The sequence below is a fragment of the Pristiophorus japonicus genome, chromosome 8 (genome assembly GCF_044704955.1).
Source record: "Pristiophorus japonicus isolate sPriJap1 chromosome 8, sPriJap1.hap1, whole genome shotgun sequence".
NCBI lineage: Eukaryota > Metazoa > Chordata > Chondrichthyes > Pristiophoridae > Pristiophorus > Pristiophorus japonicus.
Window position 1 is genome coordinate 111616246 of NC_091984.1, and position 24845 is coordinate 111641090.

The following is a 24845-nucleotide window of genomic DNA, read 5'->3' on the forward strand; positions in this document are numbered from 1 at the left end:
GTCAGTCAACGTGCCAGCTGTAGGGTCAACAGGCTGGGGAGCAGAAGGAGCAGCATGGCGGCGTACCGCTCCAGGGAGCAGCACGTGCTGGAGCAGGAGAGCAACGGCAACGAAGAGGACGACTGGATTGGACATCACCAAGATCCAGGTCACTGATTGGAGTGTGGGCAGATACTGCAGGAGCGGCGAGGTCGGGGCGAAGGAGCGGGGAGAGATTGTAGAGGGATGTGATCGGGGCCCAGAAGAGGCAAGGGCCATGGGGCAGCATGGGCCAGCCCACACTGAGATATGTGTGCACACTAGGTCTCCAGTCGTCTTGGTTAATCCTTGCCACTGGACCAAGACCAAGCTCTGTCAAGCCCGTGTGGTGGCCGGTATGCAACGGCCACCACACATTAAAAAAATCCACGCACAGGCATCTTCCACCATTTAGTTCGGGACCTGGAATATTCGGTCCTTCATTGAAACATCTGTGTAGTTTTTGCCGTCGAAGCAAGTCATCCTCAACTCGAGGGACTGCCTATGATGATGACTGTCAGTTATGTCAAAGGGAATGTAATAGAATCATAGAATGGTTACAGCACAAAAGGAGGCTATTCGGCCCGTCAAGCCCATATCTGTGCTCTGCAAGAGCATTAAAGCTAGTCCCACTCGCTCGCCCTTGGGCGGTCAGTTTGAGGATGGGGAGTGGTATGGGCAGTAGGCAAGGGAAGGAGCTTGCGAGAGAGGTGAGGCCTGGATGGAAAGTCCGTTTTCCAGAAAAGATGGGATGCTGATGAATAGTGGAGCAGCAGGGTGAGATTTTGCAAGGGCGGGGCGTGAGAGATCCATAAAGGGGCAGCTAACTTGACATGTTTTTACAAAAGCAAAATACTACAGTTGTATGGAACCTTAAATAAAAGCCGAAAAAGCTGGATATACTCACCAGGTCAAGCAACATCTGCGGAGAGAGAAACAGAGTTAACGTTTCAGGTCGATGACCCTTCGCCAAAACGTTACACGTTTTTACTTCATTTGACTTGCCTATACCAACATGGCTGCTGGCTACCTCCTGAGGCATCAAAATCACAGGCTGCTCCACAGTGACGTGCACAGGTTACAGCCTGCAACTTCACGTAAACACAAACTTCTTGAATTAACTCTCAATGTACTCTGTTGCAACTGTTAGTTTGAGCTTGAAAAACCTTATCACAGCACCACCTACAGGCGTGGCATAGAATCATAGAAATTTACAGCACGGAAGGAGGCCGTTTTGGCCCATCATGTCCCCGTCGGCCAAAAAAGAGCTATCCAGCCTAATCCCACTTTCCAGCTCTTGGTCTGTAGCCCTGTAGGTTATGGCACTTCAAGTGCACATCCCAAGCACTTTTTAAATGTGATGAGGGTTTCTGCCTCTACCACCCTTTCGGGCAGTGAGTTCCAGACTCTCACCATCCTCTGGGCGAAGAAATTTCCCCTACTATCCTCCTTCAGTCCCCCCAAACCTTCGACCGATTACTTTAACTCTATACACCCTGGTTGTTGACCCCCCCACCCCCCCCCCCCTTGTATCTCGGCCCCTCATAATTTTATATACCTCAATAAGGTCTCCCCTCAGCCTGCTCTGTTCCAAAGAAAACAAACCCAGCCTATCCAATCTTTTCTCGTAGCTAAAATTCTCCAGTCCAGGCAACACCCTCGCAAATCTCCTCTGTATCCTCTCTCGTGCAATCACATCTTTCCTGTCATGTCATAACCAGAACTGCAGTCAGTACTCAAGCTGTGGCCTAACTAGTGTTTTATACAGTTCAAGCATAACCTCCCTGCTCCTGTCTTCTATGCCTCGGCTAATAAAGGCAAATATTCCTAATGCCGCCTTAACCATCTTATCCATCTGGTCTGCTACCATCAGGGATCTATGGACATGCACTCCAACGTCCTTTTGTCCCCTACACTTTTCAATGTCCTACCATTTAATGTGTATGCCCTTGCCTTGTTAGCGCTCCCCAAATGCATTACCTCACACTTCTCCGGATTGAATTCCATTTGCCACTGTCCTGCCCACCTGACCAGTTCATTGATATCTTCCTGCAGTCAACAGCTATCTTCTTCATTATCAACCACACAGCCAATTTTAATATCAGGTACTGCTGGTAAATGTTGACATTTATAAGGGAGTTTTTCAGAGACAATATCTGACATAGGAGTTTTCAAGACATTTAGAAATGGAATGTTGGGTGGTCACTCATTGAGTGATGTTATTATAGATAGGCTGTGTTTTTGTTGCTGCAAAGGGTAGCAGCAACACTAAAATTGCAGTAAAACTGAGGAATTGTGTCCCAACCATGACTCCAAAGGGAAGTGGTGTGAGCTTTACCTGGTGGAGATCGTCTCTCACCATTCTGGTCAGATCTCATTCTGGTCTCTGACTATTTTGAGCACTTTTTAAACTTAGGGGCGAATTGAAATGTTTTGGGAGTGCAGACACTTCAGCTCTTGCTCTAAAATCATTTCAATTCAGTTTGAACGCTGGGAGGCAAGTTCTGTGCAGGTTGGCTGTAACTGATAACTGCTGTTACAGAGTAGTCGCTGCAGTATAACTATATATCCATATCTTTTTAACTCCTTAAAGTTATGCTTTAGCATTTTGCTGTTAATTCATTGTTTTTACCATTTTACCAATGAAATAATCAATGTTTGTGTTTTATCAGACATGGGGCATTTCATGTGATCACTTACAAATTCTTATTGGTGCTCCTGATGAATTATCATGTCAGAACATCCTTACAGTGGTTTGGGAGATGATTGTAAGGTACATTAATCAGACCGTGTTCCATTTCAACAGCAACTGTCAGTCTCAATTGTTCACTGCAGAGTCTAGTCTTTACGCAACCTCAACCTTCAAGCTTAGAATGCATTTTTATTATTATTTATTAAAATGTTATGATTGTTTATGGAGGTACTTACCTCTGTGTTGAATGCTCAACTCCCTTCTGAACACTAGAACTGCTTGGCTAATGTCTTTGCAGCTCTAGAACTTTTGAGTAAGTCTCAAGGGCATTTTCAATATAGAGGTAAATACCTTTGTGTAACATCGTAAAATTGTATTATAATCCCCAAGAATAAAAAAATCTCCATGTTTATTTGATGACAAATAATGAATAACTTGTATTTCTGGTTTAAAATATATTTATTAGCAACAGAACCCTATATGGACTTTTTATGGAGTGCGGGGTTATGTTTATAGAATAGTCCTTAGAAAATGATTTACATTTGTTTAATTGATCTTCATTAGGAGTGTTGCTAGGAAACATGACATACGCTGCCAAAGTACAGGAGGAATCAGCTGTGTGGTGACAATTTTTTCTATTTTTCTTTAAGACGTGTTCTAGCTCCACATGGTGTCAAATCTGCTCCATTCAGTAGTCTTGATATTATTCAAATTATGTTTTATTTATGTAAAATTACGTTACAAATCTGCTACGTCTAAGATTATGATTTTCTGCACTGCCATGCTTAATTTTAATAAGTACAATATTGAATTCAAAGAGGCACCAGGAACAAGCAATACTGGTATTTTGTGCTTCCCATAATGCTTTCTGTGTGCTTTGCAAATACAATCCATGACTGAATTTGAAATTAATCTAGTAGTAGAACATTGTCTGATGCAAATTATAGATTTGGAAACCTTGGGTCCTTTCAACAGTGTTTAATTAGAAGCTTAAACATTCATCAGACAGTTGGGCATATCACTACATCTAACACTGCACAGGAGGTGACCCAATGTGGAGACCCTGCGAGAATAAATTTTGCCTCACTGTCTTGAACTGTTGCAATAGGTTTGCGATGTTCTTGAGACTGGTGTCATTATAGCTTTCCAAGCTGTCTGAATCTTAAAACATAGGTGGAGGACTCGTTGCTGGAGTGGTGATCAAGAGGTTTTGAATGAACTCCATTGCAATAGCCGACTGCACTGGACACGGGACAGTATGAACCCAGTGAGATGGATAGTAGAACATTAAAACAAACAAAATAGTGATGGACCAATGGCATGGCTCATTGATGCAGCTCCTTCAAAGTGAAGAACATACTTTCTGCTGGAATGCTCCCGTATCTGGAGGCAAAAACCTACAATACACACCAAGCACCACGTTGTAATACTGAGTATTGTAGTAAGTATGACCTATGAGGAATTAGACCCCATAAAAACCAAAGACCATTGGAATGAAGTGGCCATGACGTCCGCATTAGACCGCATGAGTAGGACTATGCCTGATGATATACATGAATATTATCTTCCCTGGACTGTAATTTTATATTTCTTAACATTCAGTCCATTTTACACATCAATCTTTTTATAAAATAGTTTGTGGGGGGAAAAAAATCATTGTTCTGTATTTACATTTTGTCCACTCAAGTGAAGATTGTTTTTTTTTAATTGATGAATTTATGTTTTTTAAGGGGTGGGGCAGGGGGGGGTTGGGGGAGGCAGTGTATTGTAGACGGTATATGGTAAACAAATAAAGTGGCATGTGTTACTAGTTTAAAAGCTGCTTGCTTCAAATAATAAAGCCTCAAATGGGAGACTGGTGTATTATTGGTAACAAAATCTCTGGATTGTTTGTTAATTACAAAACTCCTCAGTGAGGTGACCTATATTGTCTAATAATCTTTGTAATCTCGTTATGTGGCCTGTTTCGACTAGTAGAAGAGTGACATTTTATGTCATGTTTAAAATCTATTTGTATAAGTGCAAGATTCATTTGTTTATGTGAACGGTTCCTATTGCAACACAATAGCAAATAAGTCGGTTCCAGAGCATTGGCTGGAGATGAAAAGCTATAATATATTTATGCTTTCAACTGTACAGCTGTTTAGCTCGGGCAGTTGCTGGTCAATGGTGGCATTCCATGTGTCAGTGAACAAATTCTCTTGATACCGAAAGCTGCAGTTCACACATCACCATAGCTCCAACTGTCGAACATTTCAATCCCTCGGTGTTTTTTCAGCTTCGAGACTCTCCTGGCTGGCTCATGTTTCATTCTTGGCAATTTGCCCTAATGATATCCCTCAGGAGCCTTCAGACCCTGTTCTTTTCCATATTTAATCATGTTATTTTAATCCTGAAGATGAGCAAATTACGGTGCAGACGTGACCTTTTCGCTGTTGTACTGTGGTTTTTATCGTTAAAACATTTTTAGCGTAAGAGTTTAAATCGATTATTTGGTGTTTTGCTGTGGCTTTAATCAGTTGATTTTGGAATTTGTTTCAATATTGTTGTTTTTTGTTTTCCAGTTAACGGCTTGTGTTCATGCGTCAGCTGCCATGCTTTATCCGATGTATTGGCAGCATATTTACATCCCAGTGCTCCCTCCCCACCTGCTGGACTATTGCTGGTAAGGCTACTAATCTACCGAGGAGATCCCTGCTATAGTTACCATTGCCACTTTTAAAAGTCTGGATAACACATGGAATCTCTATTAACATGACATTGTCTTGTGGTTTAGAGAGCCAGCAACCGTGCTCCATCCACAGTGTAATCATTATGAATGACTGTAGTGTAGGTTCCCAGAATATGCCAATTTTTTTCCCCAGCTATTTAATGAGGGGAAGGATACACGCCATACCTAAAAAAGAATTTTTACCATAATATTTAAAGACTGATGTAAAATCTGTTCATTTACTGCCATTCATTTCTCATTGTCATTTGTACAGTGAAATAAGGATGCAAGATAGTCACAACTGATTGATTATAGGATTATTTGTTAACACTTGGCGAGTATGTTTTGAGGTGACGGTCCACTAAACCAGTGGACCAGTTAATTTTTCGAAGAAGTGAGTTGTAGTACCATCTAATGGGTTAATCTTAAAAATAGGTACTGTACTATCATAACCTGTTACACTTTTGCAAAACCAGAGGTGATTGTAAATAACTTTATTCTCTGCCCATTGTGAGCATTTGATAATTCCTTAATAGTATTTCATACCAGTGAAAATAAAAACAATGGCCAATAAATTCGGCACTAAATTCAGGCAGGCAGCGCATACTCATTGAGCCAGAAATGCACAGCCTGCCACTTGGTAAAGGCAAAGAAATCGGCGGGCTGTGCCCATGCCTGAGACGAGGATTAGGCCCTTTGAATATGCAAATAAGGGGCCTAGCGTTTGTTTGAGACCAGCGGCAGATGTTTCTTGATCATTATCACCTAACCATTGATGCTGCTGCAAAGTTCTGAAAGATATTAAACTTTATCTCAACAATATAAATAGAATATCTCACCTGATTGTGAGCCGTTTCTGTTTTTCCAGTTATCTGATCAATAATAATATGTGGAGGCAGAATTCAGATAAATAATTGATCTCGTTATTGCTATTACATTGTAGACCACTCTCTTGTTCGTGGGCACCTTCATATACCTTGCTTTTCAAACTATATCTTTACATGTGGCAATATAGACTGTCCATTTATCATTGGTTGAATTTTGGATGAGCTGAAGTTTATGGAGGATGGGATGCCATCCAGGAGAACATTGGAATAGTTGAGTCTGAATGTATAAAATGCATGAAATGAGGATTTTAGTGACATTGCCTGTCCCTGCCCCTACCTTAGCCAATGTTATTGAGGGGAAATTAGACAGGCTATGTGTTGGAGAGGAGATGGGTTCAGAAGCTTAACGTGGGATGGAATCGGATGCTTGGGAGCCTGATACAGTGGCCAGAGAGGGGGATGGAGTCAGAGTTGAGGAACTAGTTCATGATGGAGGCTGAAAACAACGGCTCGGATCTTCGCAATCTTCAGTCAGAGGAATTTATAGCTCATTCAAGACTGGATGTCGAAGATGCAGTCTTACAGCCCAGAATCAGTGGAGGGGCCAAGGAAAGTGGTGGCGAGGTAGGTGTTATCAGTGTGCATTTGGAAGCTGACCCCATATCTGCAGATGATGTAATCAAGGGGCAGCATGTAAGTGATGAAGAGGAAGGGACCAAGGATGGATCCTCCAGGGACTACTGATGTGGTAGTCTGGGGATGGGAAGAGAAGCAATTGATAGAGATGCTGAGTGGAACCGACTGAGGGCAGAGCAGAGGAATGGTGTGGTTCATCACAAATACTGCAGAGAATTCAAGTTTAACAAAGACCATGATCAGTCACGGAAAATACTGTTGTAGTACGGTGGAAGGAGCAGAAACTTGACTGAAAGGCTTCAAATAGGGAGTTGTAGGTGAGATGGGAGACGGTGCCTGAGGAGATGGGACCATTTACAATGTCAGCGAGCTTGGGGGCAAGGAAGGGAAGTTGGTGGCTAGCAGCTTTGTGGGAATGGGGTAGCGGGAGTGGAGCAGAAGAGGAGCTTGGCGAAAGCACGGGGGAGATTGAGCGAAACTCAAAAGTTCAGGGCTGATGTTGGGAGTTTTGTTGGGGAGGATTTGCTTGGTTGGCAAGAGGCAGGGTGTGAAGCAGTGGTCTCTGTCTCAATGCAAAATAAATCCATGAATTCTTTGCACATTGTTAAGGTGGAGAGGGCAGGGGGAGAAGGATTTCAGGACGTGTTTGGTCATGGAGAAAAGAAACCAGGGGTCGTCTGTACTCATGGTTGATCCTCGAGTACTGAGTGGTTTGGGCAGAGGAGAGTGAGGTTGAATAGAGCTTGGTTCTGCCATTTCAGACAATGGATGGTTTATGTGCCAGACATACTCATTTGTTCCCCTTGTTTTTCTTTATAGTAGTAGTATTGGGCAGTCCCTTGTATTGAGGATGACCTGTTTCCCCACCAAAAAAAGATGAGTTCACAGTGTTTCAACGAGCTACATCTTGAAGGGTGGAAGATGCCTGTGCGTGAATTTTTTTAACGTGGAGTGGCCGTTGCACACCAGCCACCACACTGGCTTGACAGAGCAAGATCTTGGTCCAGTGGCAAGGGTTAACCAAGGCAACTGGAGACCAAGCTCTGCTGCGTCATCCCTGAGCCCCGACCCTGCTTTTGTATGCCGTGCCGCTCCTGGGCCATGACCCCTTGGCTCCTCTACTCTGACATCGTCGCTCCTGGGCCACGACCCCACTGTTGTTATATGCTGTGCCATTCCTAGGCCAGACTCCTGGGGCAGCAGGCAACTTGTGGAGGTCTTCCTAAAACGCTGATGGGAAATTATCCTGTCAATCATGGGCCTCGTTCATGGGAGCCTAATGCAATCGTGTCTGAGGGAGCGTACATATCTTTTTCATTTTCCTTTGCCATAACTTATTCCTTGATAAATTTATTAAATGCATTTTAGTTGTGCTCACTTGTTTCCCCGTCATCTGCGCTCACCTTTATTTCCACCCACTGACTAGGTCATGGATAACCAGTTATCCCACTTGGCTCTTCTGGTTGGCCAGTTGTCAAAGGTTCATCTGGCAGCTGCCACAGACACCCAGATTGATGCTCTGTAGAGACTTTGAACTAGCTGTGGAGGTGGCGCTTAGCTTGTACTAATTTGGGGAAAATACCTTTGCTCTGAGGTGTCTTGCTTGTAACTCCCCTAGCCCAATCCACACCAGTTCCATGGCTTGCCAACTGCGTATTGTGTCCTCCCTCACTGTATCACGTGAATGATACCTCTCCTGATTCAGGCTGAGAAGCCTGCGATGGCCATTTGGGGAGGGGTGGTAGAGCTGCCCCCTTTCGTGTACTCCTCTGCATCTGCTGCTCTCTGTACTGGTGTTGACTTGTTGGGGGGAAATGAAAAAGCCTGGTGCAGTCTTTGATGTACAACTTGCTCTTGGGCTAATACTTACTTCACCTGCAACATGAATCCTGGTATCTGGATTTGACTGCCTTGCTGCTGCATAGGTTATGGGTTATGACTGCTACTCCCGTTGCAGGTATGTATGTGATCTCCTGACATCACAGGTAGTTAAAGCTGTCTTACTGAACTTTCATTCTTGGCCTCCAGCTTTCTCCCTTTCTGTTCTGTGAGTGTGTAGTAGCAGCAGCCGGTGCTGCCACTGCTCCCAGCTATCTGTAGACTGATTCTGAATCCACAACAAGCCCATGGAGATGTTGATGTCCAGACTCCAAAGTGTGTATCTGGTGCAATGAGGGGATCCTCTATCCAGCACTACTTTTAGCAATGCTATTCCATCTGCACAACTCGGCAAAGGTGCACAGTTTGAAATTAGCCCTTTGGTGGAGTATAGCCTGATTGAGTAGCCTTGACATTGGATGCAAATATTGCTACTATTGTTGTTTGGTCTTTCATAGGTTTGGCCATAGTCAACTTGGTAAAATGATCTGTAATGACTAAGACATATTCATGGCTACATTGAAGCTCATCTCGGAAAGAGTAGTCCATGACCGTCAGCTTGAGTGGGAGAAGTGCAGCCACAGGGGCCAGGGTATCTGATGCTTGCATTTTTCTGAGCTTCTCTTTTTTGGGGGTATTGCTCTTCCTTGATCGTCACTTAATCTGGAAGTCAAAAGTCACAGCAACTAAAATAGCCAGTGTCCTCACACAGGGGAGACTAGAACTAGGGGGCATAATCTTAGAATAAGGGGCCGCCAATTTAAAACTGAGATGTTTTAAATTGATGGCCCCATTTTTCTTCTGAGGGTTGTAAATCTGTGGAATTTGTTGCCTCAGAGCTTTGGAAGCTGGGGCATTGAATAAATTTAAGACAGAGATAGACAGTTTCTTAACCGATAAGGGATTAAGGGGTTATGAGGAGCGGGCAGGGAAGTGGATCTGAGTCCATGATCGGATTAGCCATGACCGTATTACATGGCAGAGCATGCTCGAGGGGCCGTTTGGCCTACTCCTGTTCCTATTTTTCTTATGTTCCTCTGACCTCTTCCCCCCCCCCCCGCCTCCCAATCTTTACCATAAAAATACGCAATGCTGAACTAAAATATCAAAAGAAATTTTGCTGAATTGTTTTCTGTTGCAAGTCCAAAAATTTAATGGTTCAATGCTAAAATAAAAATGAAATTTGTTCATTTTATATTTGACAAGTTAGTTTTGAACTTGTTGTTTAACACATTTTCCGATATTGTACCTAGAGGGCTTTCTTTCTTGGTCATGATAGCTTTGTTGTGTTGAAATTGTTGAGCAGGAAAGCTGTGAAGGAATGCTTGGCATGCCTTCATTCTTCGAAGAAAATAAACCTAATTGTGAAACTGTAGTAACAATGATCAGACATCTAACATTTAATGCTCTGCTGAGAAATCTGCTGCCTTTTCGGTAAGTCTGATGCTGTGTGCCAATTTTAAAATATTTCATTTTAAATGCAACAGCTGCTAAATTGGTTTTGTACTGAATTTCCAGCTGTTCAAAATTAAAATGCCTCATGTAAATAGTGTGAATTTATTGTCTTTTCTTAAACTGTGGAATATAAAGACGTACTTTCTGATCAGCATTGTCTTCGCTGTAGATCAAAATGATTTGACATGTCAAGAATTTCTGCTTTTCATATAATACAGCACATGTATCAGATTATAATTGAATATATCAAATATGCTTAGGGGGATAAGGTACTGTACAACAGTTGAGGAAGATTTATTTTGAGTTAATTGACCTAAACTGATTATTGTCTACCATGTACATGAGGTTTAAGACCAGACTGCTGGCTTTCACATAACTTAAAAAATTATATTTTAAAATTTACTGTGCTGAAGGACAGTAATCCATTTGCAGAGACTGATGATGCAGATTTCTTTTACTTTAAAAAAACCTATCATCATTGTTGGATTCTAAATGTATCCATTTAATGTAAGCTTGTTGCTGTCGTATATATTTCACAAAAGGATTATAAACATCAAGATCAGAACTTAAAAACTACTAAATTGCATATACAAATACATACTGAAGTTATTGTGTTTAAACTGTCGAATACATATAGCAGCATAGGCCAGTCTTCCAGATTCACTGGGGAATGGTGAGGTGTTCTGGGGATTACATTTCTGGCAGGGTTTCTGTTGCTGTTTACACAAATTAAGCTAGTCATGACTATTCAGAAATTGAGATTAAAATGTTATTGGCTAGAGACTACAGTGTGTGTGCTGTAAATAATGGGTGTATGGTGAAAGGGGAGAAACAATTAAACCATTCATAAAATTCTACGTTAGCTTCTGTAGAACATATTTGTAGTACAAAAGAACTGGTACTAGAAAAAAAGAATGCTGCTTGGAAATACAGGCTGATTTTTGCCCTTTTTTCCCCTCGATCTTATTGAACTATAAAAGTCATTGTCAGTATTTCCCCTCATTTTGTAATGAACAATATATAAATAAGTGAGTTGCCTGCTACGTGTGCTTGAAATAACCATCCTTTGCTCAATCATGGGCAACTGTCAATGCTAATCTTTGATGCTGGATAGAATTGTTTCAGAAGCCACCTATCATGCTGTGCATAAAAACCAATGAGGGAGTTGTCAGTCCAGTATGTGTAATGTTGTGATGGGAACCGAGTCTCAGAATCCCATATAAAATTGATCACTTGGTAGTCCTTGTTCTGATGCAGTTTTTCAGTTCCACTTATTACAGCGGAGTTACTGTTTACAGGATAACGCACATGCAGCAGCAGTACATCCACAAGCCTGGTTTCGTGAGATGGGAGCAATTATTTGTCACTTAACTTGCCTGCTCTGCATAATGTAAGGACAGTAATTACTACAGGAAATCACATATTTAACAAATAAAATCCTTCAGTAAAAGCAGGCCTTGTTAACAGTTTCCTATCTCAATTGTAATTTGCATGCCAAAGGAGCATTATGTCATAATTTACCATATTTTTCCTTTAAGCGCGTGTGTGTGTATGCAGAATTTTGGCATGCATTGTGTTATATGTATAAATCTCAGGCTGATAAATGTTTTGTATATGGAGAAATTCTGAGAAATAATACTAGACTTCTTAATGCAGTGTAAGCATATCCCATTTAAAAATGACATCCTTCTATTTTGAAATTTATACTTCACCGGCTGTTTATTTTTTAAATGCTCTCTACCTTTTTTGCACAACATGCTAACTGCTTCACTTGATCTACTTGGCAGGTGGTGCAAAAGTAGTAAGAAGGTGACTTCCCTTTTCCTTCCTAATTCGCAATCTTGTTGTGCGAGGCCCCTTGGGGAAGAGTGACCATAATATGGTAGAATTCTTTATTAAGATGGAGAGTGACACAGTTAATTCAGAAACTAGGGTCCTGAACTTAAGGAAAGGTAACTTCGACGGTATGAGGTGTGAATTGGTTAGAATAGACTGGCAGAGGATACTTAAAGGGTTGACAGTGGATAAGCAATGGCAAATATTTAAAGATCACATGGATGAACTTCAGCAATTGTACATCCCTGTCTGGAGTAAAAATAAAACTGGGAAGGTGGCTCAACCATCGCTGACAAGGGAAATTAAGGATAGTGTTAAAGCCAAGGAAAGGCATATAAATTGGCTAGAAAAAGCAGCAACCCTGAGGACTGGGAGAAATTTAGAATTCAACAGAGCAGAACTAAGGGTTTAATTAAGAGGGGGAAAATAGAGTACGAGAAGAAGCTTGCAGGGAACATAAAAACTGACTGCAAAAGCTTCTATAAATATGTGAAGAGAAAAAGATTAGTGAAGACAAACGTAGGTCCCTTGCAGTCGGAGTCAGGTGAATTTATAATGGGGAACAAAGAAATGGCAGACCAATTGAACAAATATTTTGGTTCTGTCTTCACGAAGGAAGACACCCATAACCTTCCGTAATTACTAGGCGACTGAGGGTCGAGTGAGAAGGAGGAACTGAAAGAAATCCTTATTAGTCAGGAAATTGTGTTAGGGAAATTGATGGGATTGAAGGCCGATAAATCCCCGGGGCCTGATAGTCTGTATCCCAGAGTACTTAAGGAAGTGGTCCTAGAAATAGTGGATGCATTGGTGATCATTTTCCAACAGTCTGTCGACTCTGGATCAGTTCCTATGGACTGGAGGGTAGCTAATATAATACCACTTTTTAAAAAAAGGAGGGAGAGGGAAAATGGGTAATTATAGACCGGTTAGCCTGACATCAGTGGTGGGGAAAATGTTGGAATCAATCATTAAGGATGAAATAGCAGCGCATTTGGAAAGCAGTGACAGGATCGGACCAAGTCAGCATGGATTTATGAAAGGGAAATCATGCTTGACGAATATTGTGGAATTTTTTGAGGATGTAACTAGTAGAGTGGACAAGGGAGAACCAGTGGATGTAGTGTATTTGGACTTTCAAAAGGCTTTTGACAAGGTCCCGCACAAGAGATTGGTGTGCAAAATCAAAGCGCATGGTATTGGGGGTAATGTACTGACGTGGATAGAGAACTGGTTGGCAGACATGAAGCAGAGAATCAGGATAAACGGGTCCTTTTCAGAATGGCAGGCAGTGACTAGTGGAGTGCCACAGGCTCGCGGCTGGGACCCCAGCTCTTTACAATATACATTAATGATTTGGATGAAGGAATTGAATGTAATATCTCCCAAGTTTGCAGATGACACTAAACAGGGTGGCGGTGTGAGCTGTGCGGAGAACGCTAAGAGTCTGCAGGGTGACTTGGACAGGTTAGGTGAGTGGGCAAATGCATGGCAGATGCAGTATAATGTGGATAAATGTGAGGTTATCCATTTTGTGCACAAAAACACGAAGGCAGAATATTATCTGAATGGTGGCAGATTAGGAAAAGGGGAGGTGCAACGAGACCTGGGTGTCATGGTTCATCAGTCACTGAAAGTGGGCATGCAGGTACAGCAGGCGGTGAAGAAGGCAAATGGTATGTTGGCCTTCATAGTGAGGGGATTTGAATATAGGAGCAGGGAGGTCTTACTGCAGTTGTACATGGCTTTAGTGAGGCCTCACCTGGAATATTGTGTTCAGTTTTGGTCTCCTAATCTGAGGAAGGACGTTCTTGCTATTGAGGGAGTGCAGCGAAGGTTCACCAGACTGATTCCAGGGATGGCTGGACTATCATATGAGGAGAGACTGGATCAACTGGGCCTTTATTCACTGGAGTTTAGAAGGATGAGCGGGGATCTCATAGAAACGTATAAGATTCTGACGGGACTGGACAGGTTAGATGTGGGAACAATGTTCCCGATGTTGGGGAAGTCCAGAACCAGGGGACATAGTGTTAGGGTAAGGGGTAGGCCACTTAGGACTGAGATGAGGAGAAACTTCTTCACTCAGAGTAGTTAACCTATGGAATTCCCTGCCGCAGAGAGTTGTTGATGCCAGTTCATTGGATATATTCAAGAGGGAGTTAAATATGGCTCTTATGGCTAAGGGGATCAAGGGGTATGGAGAGAAAGCAGGAAAGAGGTACTGAGGGAATGATCAGCCATGATCTTATTGAATGGCGGTGCAAGCTTGAGGGGCCGAATGGCCGACTCCTGCACCTATTTTCTATGTTGCTATGTTTCCCACATTAATTATCTCTCATTTCCTGTACAGAAGCATCTTCCACTTGTTTACCCATGGTGGCATGGTTGGGGTGAAGAGCTCATTAGGCAAAAGTTTTAGATGTGAATATGCATTCCACTATTTCAGGGTGCAGAGCATTGGTTCACCAACTGTCATGATTTTTCAGTCATTGTACCCTAATACTTGCTTTAACAAGTTTATTTTGGATTTTTTTCCCAGTGCCCCAATGCCCTATCTGGTTGGAGTTCACTTGAGTTTAATGGATGTAAGTTGACTACTTTTGCTATTTTTAGTAACCTGTGTACATGCTGCTAAGTCATCATATAGAGATTTTGTTAAGTGGCCTAAAAGGCAGAAAACACGTGTTGACTAAGTCACAGTGCCAACAATACTGTTGCAGTCTTATGTTACAAAAGTTGAAAACATGCTCAGCAAAAACAGTTATTAGATGGGAGGGGTATGAATACTGGGAACGTTCTCAAGACAATTGGGAAAATAGCGAAAATATTTCAATATTTGAAAACAACTGCATACTGCATCTTAAACTGGGTATATTAGTCAATATTTAACCACTTTGCTGAAAGTTCTGACTTAGATTTTCAGGAAAGTGGTCCACTGTAGAATTTGCAAATGCAGTCCCTGCTGGTAAGATGGGGTGCCATGCCTTCAGCAGAGAATTTCTTGTGGTCCTTTGAGCTTCATTACAAGATCTCTATGGGTAGTATTGTACAAGAAGAGTTGGTCTCTGCTCATAATAGTTTGGATATGAAGCGAATTGTATCAATCAATCTCTAATTCTTCACATGACGTTTAGAAAAATCAATGCCAGAAATACTGTTTAATTCTTAGATTGCATAATGACCTTAAGTCATAACCTTCAAAAGTGATTTTATAATGTGAAAAGACAAATGGCAGGCAAAACAATCATACTATATACAGTGGGAATTAAATCATCATGATGCTGTATTTTTTTTTCACTGCTGAAATAGTGTTCTCTATATAAATACGGTTAAAATGCTGCTCTGAGGAAGTGGGCACTGGCCTTTCACCTCTTCGAACAGGTTCAAATCCAGCCCAGTCGCCTCTATCTGTTGATTTATAGGGGCAGATGTGAAATATATTTAAGCAGTTTCAATTCATTTCCAAGTGAGCATGACCCAGGATGGCTGATGTAGGAAACAGAAAAAAAGTGTCACACTGGCGTAGCAGGGTATGTTGTTATGAGGCTGGTACTGAGGCATACTGTTACATCAGAATAAAGGGAGACTTGCTCTGCAGCTGGCTGCACTGTACCTGACCTGGCAATATTTGCTGCTGACACTGGATGCCTGAAATGCGAGGAGTTCCAGCTCCCAAACACTGACATTCCATACCGTGTTGAGTACAAAAAAATGCCGTTTTTTGCAGAGAAGAGTTGAGAGTGCAATGATTGCTGCAAGCGTCTTGAAAACATCAACACTCAAACTTTTTTTTGGCCCACCTTTCTCATCTGCATGCCGAAAGATAACTGATTTTATGTTCCCTAAGCTGTAATATTTGGTGCGATTTTAACTCTGTACTCTGAGTACTGGATTCTGTCCATTAAATATTCACATGAACCACTGAAAGTTAAGAGCAAAAGCAAAATACTGCGGATGCTGCAATCTGAAATAAAAACAGAAAATGCTAGAAATCTCAGCGGGTCAGGCAGCATCTGTGGATGGAAAAGCAGAGTTAACGTTTTGGGTCGACGACCCATGGTCAGAACCAGTGTTTGGAAAGGACACATTATAAAGGAGCACTGAAAGGGGGAGGGGAAGAAAGAACCAACTGGAAGATTTGTGATAGGGTGGAAGACGGGAGAGTTTAGAGAGACAAAAGGGCGAATTGAAATGGTAATAGCCGGAGTTAGAAAAGGATTAGTCAAAATAGGATGTGAATGGCGGAATAATGACCAGCTGCCGCTGCAGACGAGAAGAAAAAAAAACATAGGCTTGGGGGGGGGGAAGCCAAAGATGGGCAGCAGTTACGCTTTGAAATTGTTGAACTCTATGTTAAGTCCAGAAGGCTGTCAAGTGCCTAAAAAAAATATGAGATGCTGTTCCTTGAGCTTGCATTGAGCTTTGTTGGAACAGTGTAGGAGGCCGAGGACGGAGAGGTCAGAGTGGGAGTGGAGTGAAGAATTAGTGACCGGCAGCTGGAAGCTCAGGGTCACACTTGCGGACTGAATGGAGGTGTTACTCAAAGCGGTCACCCAATCTGCGTTTGGTCTCCCCAATGTAGAGGAGACCACATCGTGAGCAGCGAATACAGTATACTAAATTGAAAAAAGTACAAGTAAATTGCTGTTTCACTTGGAAGGAGTATTTGGGTCCCTGGATAGTGGAAAGGGAGAGGGTAAAGGGGCAGGTGTTGCATCTCCTGCGCTTGCACTGAAAGGTGCCGTGGGAAGGGGAGGATGTGCTGGGGTGACTGCGGAATGGATCAAGGTGTCGTGGAAGGAGCGGTCCCATCAGAATGCAGAGAGGAGAGGGGAAATTGTGATTGGTGGTGAGATCACCGTGGAGATGATCCGTTGAACATGGAGGCTGGTGGGGTGGAAGGTGAGGACAAGGGGAACCATGTCGTGGTTCTGAGAGGGAGGAGAAGGGGTGAGAGCAGAGGTGCAGAAAATGGAACGGACAAGGTCAAAAACCATGTTAACCACGGTGGAGGGGAATCCTTGGTTGAGGAAAAAGGAAGACCTGTCAGGCACTAGTGTGAAAGATGCCGTCGTCAAAGCAGATGCAGAGAAACTGGGAGAATGGAATGGAGTCCTTACAGGATGTAGGGTGGGAGGAAGTGTAGTCCAGATAGCTGTGGGAGTCAGAGGGCTTGTAGTGGATACTGGTCAAAAGTCTATCCCCAGAGATGGAGCCAGAGAAGTTGAGGAAGGGAAGGGGAAGAGTCTGAGCTGGACCACGTGAAGGTGAGGGAAGGGTGGAAATAGGATGCAAATTGAATGAAATTTTCTAGTGCCAGTCATGGTGAGGCCCTGACTATATTATCTCAGTATAATTTGTGTTTTATGTAGAGCAAAAACTTGTTGGCCTGGAGTTTCCTCCGTGGGCACAATCCGCGCCCGATGCTGTGCCCATTCTGCTGATGTGGATACCGTATGCCCAAATTCAAAATGGGCATGAATTGGTATAAAACCAGTGGAAACACCGAACCTGCACCAGTATATTTCTTCTTCCAGTCTTAAAATCGAAAGTTTCAATTCATTTAACCATAATTCAAGCACATTAGGGACAGCATGTTTAAGAGCCTGCACCCGGGGAAACTTTTCAAGTTTTGGTGTGACTTATACTTAAAGCTGGATTAGAAGAAACATAATACACGGCAGGTCTCAGAAAAAATAATTTTCTTTAAACGCTCAAAAAAAAAAACTGGAATATAATAGCAGAAGAATGACTTTGTTTCCTGCTGTGCCCGAAAATCAGTTTTGATGTTGGGAGACCCCCTTTCCTGAACAACCGCAATTGGAGGTTACCGGCATTTGAGAGTCGAGGGCATGGCCAGTTTTGTGAGCATGAGCAGAAGGTTTGGTGGACGGACATAAAGGATCAAGGATACTTGGGCATATTGTCGTTATGCCCAAAACATCATGGGGCCGAAATTGGTCAAAACCGATGATCCGCCATTTCTCGGTGGTATGTCATTTCATACCGCCGGGGCAGAATGTGTGAGATTTTCGGCACTTTTCTCGCCGGCATGCCGAGTGGAGTGCAGCCGGCGGAGCAGAGTGCAGCGGGCGGTGAGTCCTTTTCACTCGGGAATCTTCGGCTCCCGAGTTGTGCGTATGCGCATGCTGCTGCGAAGCTCCTCCTCCCCCGAGAGGCACAGACCAGAATCCACAGAGACTGCAGGCCTGAGAGTGCTGTGCAGGTATGTGGTGGGGGAGATAGCTGATGTGGGGTGGGGGGGCGGTGCAGAGACACCTGATGTATAAGGGGATTGGGTGGGGAGTTACCAGATGTGGTGGGGGGGGGGACGATACCTCTGGGGGGGAGATAGCTGATGTGGTGGGAGGAAGATACGTGGTGGGGGGGATAGCTGATGTGGGGGGGAAGGGGGGGGAGATAGCTGATATGGGGGGGGGGGGAGATAGCTGATATCGGGGAGGGGGGGAGGGGGAGATAGCTGATATCGGGGAGGGGGAGATAGCTGATATCGGGGAGGGGGGAGGGGGAGATAGCTGATATCGGGGAGGGGGGGAGGGGGAGATAGCTGATATCGGGGAGGGGGGGAGGGGGAGATAGCTGATATCGGGGAGGGGGGAGGGGGAGATAGCTGATATCGGGGAGGGGGGAGGGGGAGATAGCTGATATCGGGGAGGGGGGAGGGGGAGATAGCTGATATCGGGGAGGGGGGGAGGGGAGATAGCTGATATCGGGGAGGGGGGAGGGGGAGATAGCTGATATCGGGGAGGGGGGGAGGGGGAGATGGCTGATATCGGGGAGGGGGGGAGGGGGGGAGGGGGAGATGGCTGATATCGGGGAGGGGGGGAGGGGGAAGATAGCTGATATGGGGCTGGAGGGGGGGGGGAGATGGCTGGGGGAGCGGGGAGATAGCTGATATGGGGAGGGGGGGAGATAGCTGATATGCGGGGGAGGGGGGGGAGAGATAGCTGATGCGGGGGGGAGGGGGGAGATAGCTGATGGGGAGGGGGGGGCGAGAGGGGGACGATAGCTGATGGAGGGGGGGCGAGAGGGGGACGGGGTGGGTGGGGGTTGGGGGAGGGAAGATAGCTGATGTGGGGGGATGGGCGAGAGCAGGAAAAAAATTAGATGTAAAGATGCATACCGCCGACAGAAGATCGACTTGATCCGTCCCTTTCTCGGTGGTATGTCGTTTCATACCGCCGGGGCGGAGTGTGCACGATTTTCATCACTTTTCTCGCCGGCATGCCGAGCGGTGTGCGGGCAGTGAGTCCAGGACGGTCTGCAGGGTCGGCGGTATGTCAGCGGTAAGTGATGAATTTAGCAATTTTGGGCGATATGTCGGCAGTGTGCATGGCCAGACAGTATGCATGCTGCCCGGCGGTATGTCACTGATTCATTTTCCGCCGGGCGGTGTGTAGGTATTTTTAGATGAATTTCACTATTTTGGGCGGAATGTCGGCGGTCCGCGGGCGGTATACTGTGGTACGTCCACCAATTTCGGGCCTTATATAGGGCTAGAAATTTGGTTCTCGGCGATAATTGTATTTTTTCAGTAAAAATACATTTATCGCTTCGCTATGGCTATGAGGCCGTAAATTCAAGCTTTAATTTGCACAGCGGTAAAAATTGCCGTTGCATAAGTATTCGTGGAACAAACCATGAATTTTCTGCAACATTACTCCGAGGTCGATACCGCTGCAAGCGAGGCCTTGAGAGGGGGGGGAAAACACCAAAAAAATTGCTAAAATAAAAAAAATGAAACATTCACAAGACACTTAACTAGCGAATTGCTGCAAAAGACTTAAAAAAAATAAAAACTTTAACTTGCCTTTTTTGCAGGTCTTCATACTTACTGCTGATCCAAGGGCTGCAACGCAGCTTTTTCATTGGCATCTTTTTCCGTCCTAAGATCTTTTAAGCCACGTAATTTGTTTGCGCCCAGATTATGGCCTCAATTTTGGCTCAGCTTGTTTTTAAGCGCACTTCCCGGAGTTGCGCTGCTTTTCTCCGTCCGAAGTGCACCGAAAAATGTTCTTGCCACTTTGGCCGCTGCCCAGCCTCTTCTGTAGTCGCGCAGTGTGGCCAGTCGAGTTGGGGGTGGAGCCAGCGTTCTGCACCGTAAACTGTGCAGGGGTGTCTGCACATGCGCAGTGGAGTCCGCTGGTGATGTCTGCGCATGCGCAGTAGCTACTCGCCCCCAGCCTCTCCGTTTGCTTGCTGCAGCCTCTCCAGTGATTTGCTTGCTGCAGCTGCTCTGTGGGCCCCGATGCCAGCCAGTTAAATCGCTCCCGACCCCAGCCCAGGCCGAGTGGCCTCCCGGTGCGATTTCTAAGGGATCGATCGCACCGGGAGGCCACTCGGTCGGGGCAGGAGAACAGATAGAAATCATCGACAAGCAGGAGCACTATCAGTTCTCCTGCCCCGACCGCCCCTCGCCCTGGCCGAGTAGCCTCCCGCACCGGCTGGTCTGCTGCTTTCCCGGGCCGAGTTTGAAGATGAAGGTTGGACTTACTTCAATTTTTTATTTATTATTGAATTCTTCTTACTTTTTGTTCGTAAGGTTTGGTGGTTTAAGTGCAGCCAGATCCTTTCCGCTTCCCACCCTATCCCAGGCCGAATGGCCTCCGATGTACCTACCTGTGCCGATTTCTTGAACTCTCCGCAAGGGTTTTCTGAAATGGCTGGCCTCAGAACTTATGCTTATTTTATAAAGTTTAGTGTTACTGAAGTGTTACTAAAGTACTATTTTATATTAATAGAATGCTCAGATATGGAATAACATTTGTATAGTTGACAACTAACCAAGAGAGAAGACACACACAATTTATTGAATTAAAGAATTTTTTTTTATTAACAAAAACGCAAATAAAAATTGAAAAACTATCCCTCCAACCTCCCCGCCCTCCGCACCAACCCACCCTTCCCTCAAATACACAAAAATCTTAACCGTTAACCATAAAAAGTAACAAAACAGGAACAAGAACAATTGAACAAGTGAACAAACTTTGTGAAAAAACACCGCCCCCCCCCCATCCCCACCTGTGGCCACGTTTTCCTCCAGGTCCAGTCCCACCCAGTGTTCGAACCCCACCCGCCCGTTTTGGTCTACGCAGACCGACACCAAGATGTTGTGCAGAGTGGGACGGCAAGACTTCCTGCCGTGGTGGAGGTGACGGAGCGGAAGCGAAAGCCTGAAGCTCCACTTCCGAGTCAGGAGGAACTGTGCCCTCCGTACTCGCTTGCATGCTCGGAGTCTCACTGCGAGCCGTAGGGCATTGGTTGCAGCTGTCTGCTGCGGAATGGCCCCCAAGGTCTCCCTTGCAGTCTGTGCCTGCTCGGAAGACCACTTGGAGAAGTTCGTGCAGAACTCACACCAGGATGCTGGAAACTGGCTCCAGTTCACAGAGAATCCCACAAACCCCTGGATAAGATTGCGGCCAATCGCGACTGTCTCCCTGCACAGGGAAATCAAGCTCTCTGTCTGGCCCTCCATAGTCGGCGACGGCTGGCCACGCTGATCGGACCTCCGTGGGGTTGGCATTTGCAAAATGACGCGCCTTGGCGTCGTCACCTGCACACCGCTTGGTCCCGGTGCTTCTTCCATCTCGATCGAGATGGCCACAGGTTGTTTCCCCCGCACCCCCACCCCCACAGAAAAAATCTCATCCTTCTCCTCCTCCGCAGTCTCAACCTCCTGCGAGCTGCTTGAGGGGTCTATCACATTCTCTGCTACTGAGCACTGCTCAATGGACACTTGACCTTAGAAAGATGAATGACATTTCTAAACAACTCATAACAATACATATCAATATATTTCAATATTTCAATATCTATCAATATTTCAATATAACCCAAAACATTGCAATACTTTGCAAAACCACATATGCACAAGGGTTCATAAGGGTTAACATGGCCTCATTCGTAGATCAGACTACATCTAAATTAATGAATTATAATTGCATAACACATGCGTAACTATGATATTTCTCGTTTGTATTTAGTAAAGTTTAACACATTGCACATTTCCCATTACTCACCAGACTCGAGGGTGGGCTTGGCCATGCCACGAGTCGTGACCGAACGGCTTTCAGGCCCCACCAAGGTCACCGCAAGCTCCTCGTACGCATTTAGTGTGCACACATCGCGGAGCCGCCACCCGTCCTCCTTGGCTCCGCGCGGTTGCTACTGATCTTTTTCTGTAAATGATAATTTAACATTGCACGGCATAAGCTACTGTACTTGACAATAAACATTGAAGACTGATTTAAATGTTCAATTATTACATAATATCGTAGTGCATATGAATAATTTTTAATATTCTAATTATAAACCAAGTAAATAATACATATGTATGATTTTAAATATGACTTTTAAATATCTTTTAAATATTAAAATGCAACTTACTCTGGTAGCTGCATATGAATAATTTTAAATACTATAACACGCAACTTAGTATTAGGGTGAATAAATGTAATTGGTAATGTAATTTTATTTTAAATTTAATGTAGTTTTTAAATTAATGTTATTACTTCACATTATAAATAAATAATATTGAGGATTTTGTTTGCAATTTATAAACATCAAGTAAATAATAATTTATAAACATGAAGTAAATAATACATATGTGTGCTTTTAAATATGACTTTTAAATATGTTTTAAAGACATATCTAAAATCCAGCTTACTCTGGCAGCTGCCAGCAGGCTGTTCCATCTCTTGCGGCACTGGTCACCCGTCCGCACCTCATTGGATGCCGATGTGACCACATCGGCAATCTCCAGCCAGATCCATCGATAGGTACGGGGTGGAGGTTTCCCAAGGCCACCACATGTCAAGTCCTCCCACCTTGTGGAAACAACATTTACAAGGGCCTCGTTCGCCTCCTCATTAAAGGCTTTTGCCCTTTGCCTCTCCATCTCCCTTCTATTTGGTGTTTCCATTCTTGAATTTTAAATCAAATTAGCAAAATACAAACTTCTTCCTCGATGACTTTCTCCTTCTCTCTCTCTCCTGCTCTCTCCGACCCTCCCTGTCCTTCTGAGCATGTGCGATGACCCCTGAACTCTCCAAAAGCAGCAAAAAAAATCGACCTCAAAAAAAAATCCCACACATGCGCACGATATCGTTGCTAGGGAAGCTTTTTTTTGTACTTCCGTTTCACTTCCTCTTTGTTTTGGGCGATCATGAGATCGCTGAGAAATCAGATCGCCCATTTGACATCGCTGGGGTATGGCCGAGTGGAAAATCGGCCCCAAAAAATGGGCCTTATGCCGGCGATCAGCATGGGCGATACATCACACATCGCTGGAATAAGGCACATTTTTGGGGGCCTTAGCCACCTAGTGGAAAGTCTAGCCCCATGTATCTCAGCACCAATGTGGAGGAAACTCCAGGATGTTGATTTTACTGTTTCCATCACACACATTTGGTATTTGTATACTGTATCCACAGCAAAGTCGATATGTTATGTGCTGCATGTTTTCAAATTTAATTTTATCCAGGTTTATCCTGAAAGATTTCACTTAATTATGTTTTCAAAATTTCAGCCATTTAGTTCAGATATACAGCAGTTTTAACTTTTGCTGCATAATTAGACATAGATACACAAACATCAGGCTTCACAAATTTTAAAAACAAAGATTAGTGTAGGTAATAACTTAAGGAAAAATATTGATAGAAATGAAACAGAATGAAAATCACATTTATTTCCACGAGTGATGCTGAATTCAGAGTCAATATGATCTGCTAATTGGAAATAAAAATTATTTCACAACCTTTCTTAGCTCCTATGTGGCCGAACAATTAGATTTTTTGCAATTGAAATGATTCAGACGAAGTAGTCAAAAAATATATTTGCTACATGAATAAAACCAAATGAAGAATATCGGGAAAAAAAAGCTGGATGTACATTACTGCTTAATGATCTAGGTTCACTCATTTACAGCTGCCTAATAGACAATGAGATTTCTTTGCAGTTTAATAGTCATCCCAACCATTGAGGAACTGAAAATCCTCTCTTTCGCTTCCCTTGTTGGAGATGTTGGACCTGAGCTCTGTGAAAATAATTGATTTTAGAGGTCAAGATAGATAGCCATGGTTGCCCTGTTTTTTTGGGGGGCATGTTTAAACATTCAATACCTGTTCCCCCATCCTCACAGCCGATCTAGGATTCTTGTGGAATTACCTGTTTTTTGCTCTGTATTTTCCCACAAGTACCAGTATTTTTCTCATTGTTTCTCTCTCTCTCTCTCTCTCTCTCTCTCTCTCTCTCTCTCTCTCTCTCTCTCTCTCTCTCATTGTCTGATTACTTTTTCTTGATAAGCTATGTCAATATTTTCAGTTGAAACCATGACAGTTTATGGTTTGTTCTCACTTACAGTATACTGTCCAACAGTCGTGGAACTTTCTTAATTTATTGTACTTGGTCATGTTTTGGGCAGGTGAACATTACCGATTCCTAACCCTTCCAAACACCCCTCCATTCACCCCCCCCCAAAAAAAAAATCAGCTACTTTGCTGTGATTCATCTCGTTGTAACATAAATTCATCCAGCCCTTTTTGTATTAAAGACCTACTGTGGTATTCTGTTCCACCACCCCTGCTGGTAATCTGTTCCACAATTCTGTTAACCTTTTGATGGAAGAAGTTACCTAAATTTCCTGGTTTCCTGTCACAACTTTAACTTGAAACTGTGTCCCCATGTTTTTGAATCCTGTGCCTAACAGAAGAACTTCGATAAAACCAAAATCTTGAAGACCTTCCTCCTCTTTGGAGTATGAAGTCCTAGG

General features: G+C 43.8%; 1 protein-coding gene across 6 annotated transcripts in view; it reads left to right on the plus strand.

Moving 5' to 3' along the window:
- dennd1b (DENN/MADD domain containing 1B) overlaps window positions 1-24845 on the plus strand; it is a 303998-nt gene that overhangs the window by 196701 nt on the left and 82452 nt on the right. For all 6 annotated transcript variants that reach the window (XM_070887322.1, XM_070887317.1, XM_070887318.1 and 3 more), the window contains 2 exons: window positions 5275-5375; window positions 14595-14640. In XM_070887322.1, coding sequence (XP_070743423.1) covers window positions 5275-5375; window positions 14595-14640 — 147 coding nt within the window. The remainder of the gene's footprint in view (window positions 1-5274; window positions 5376-14594; window positions 14641-24845) is intronic.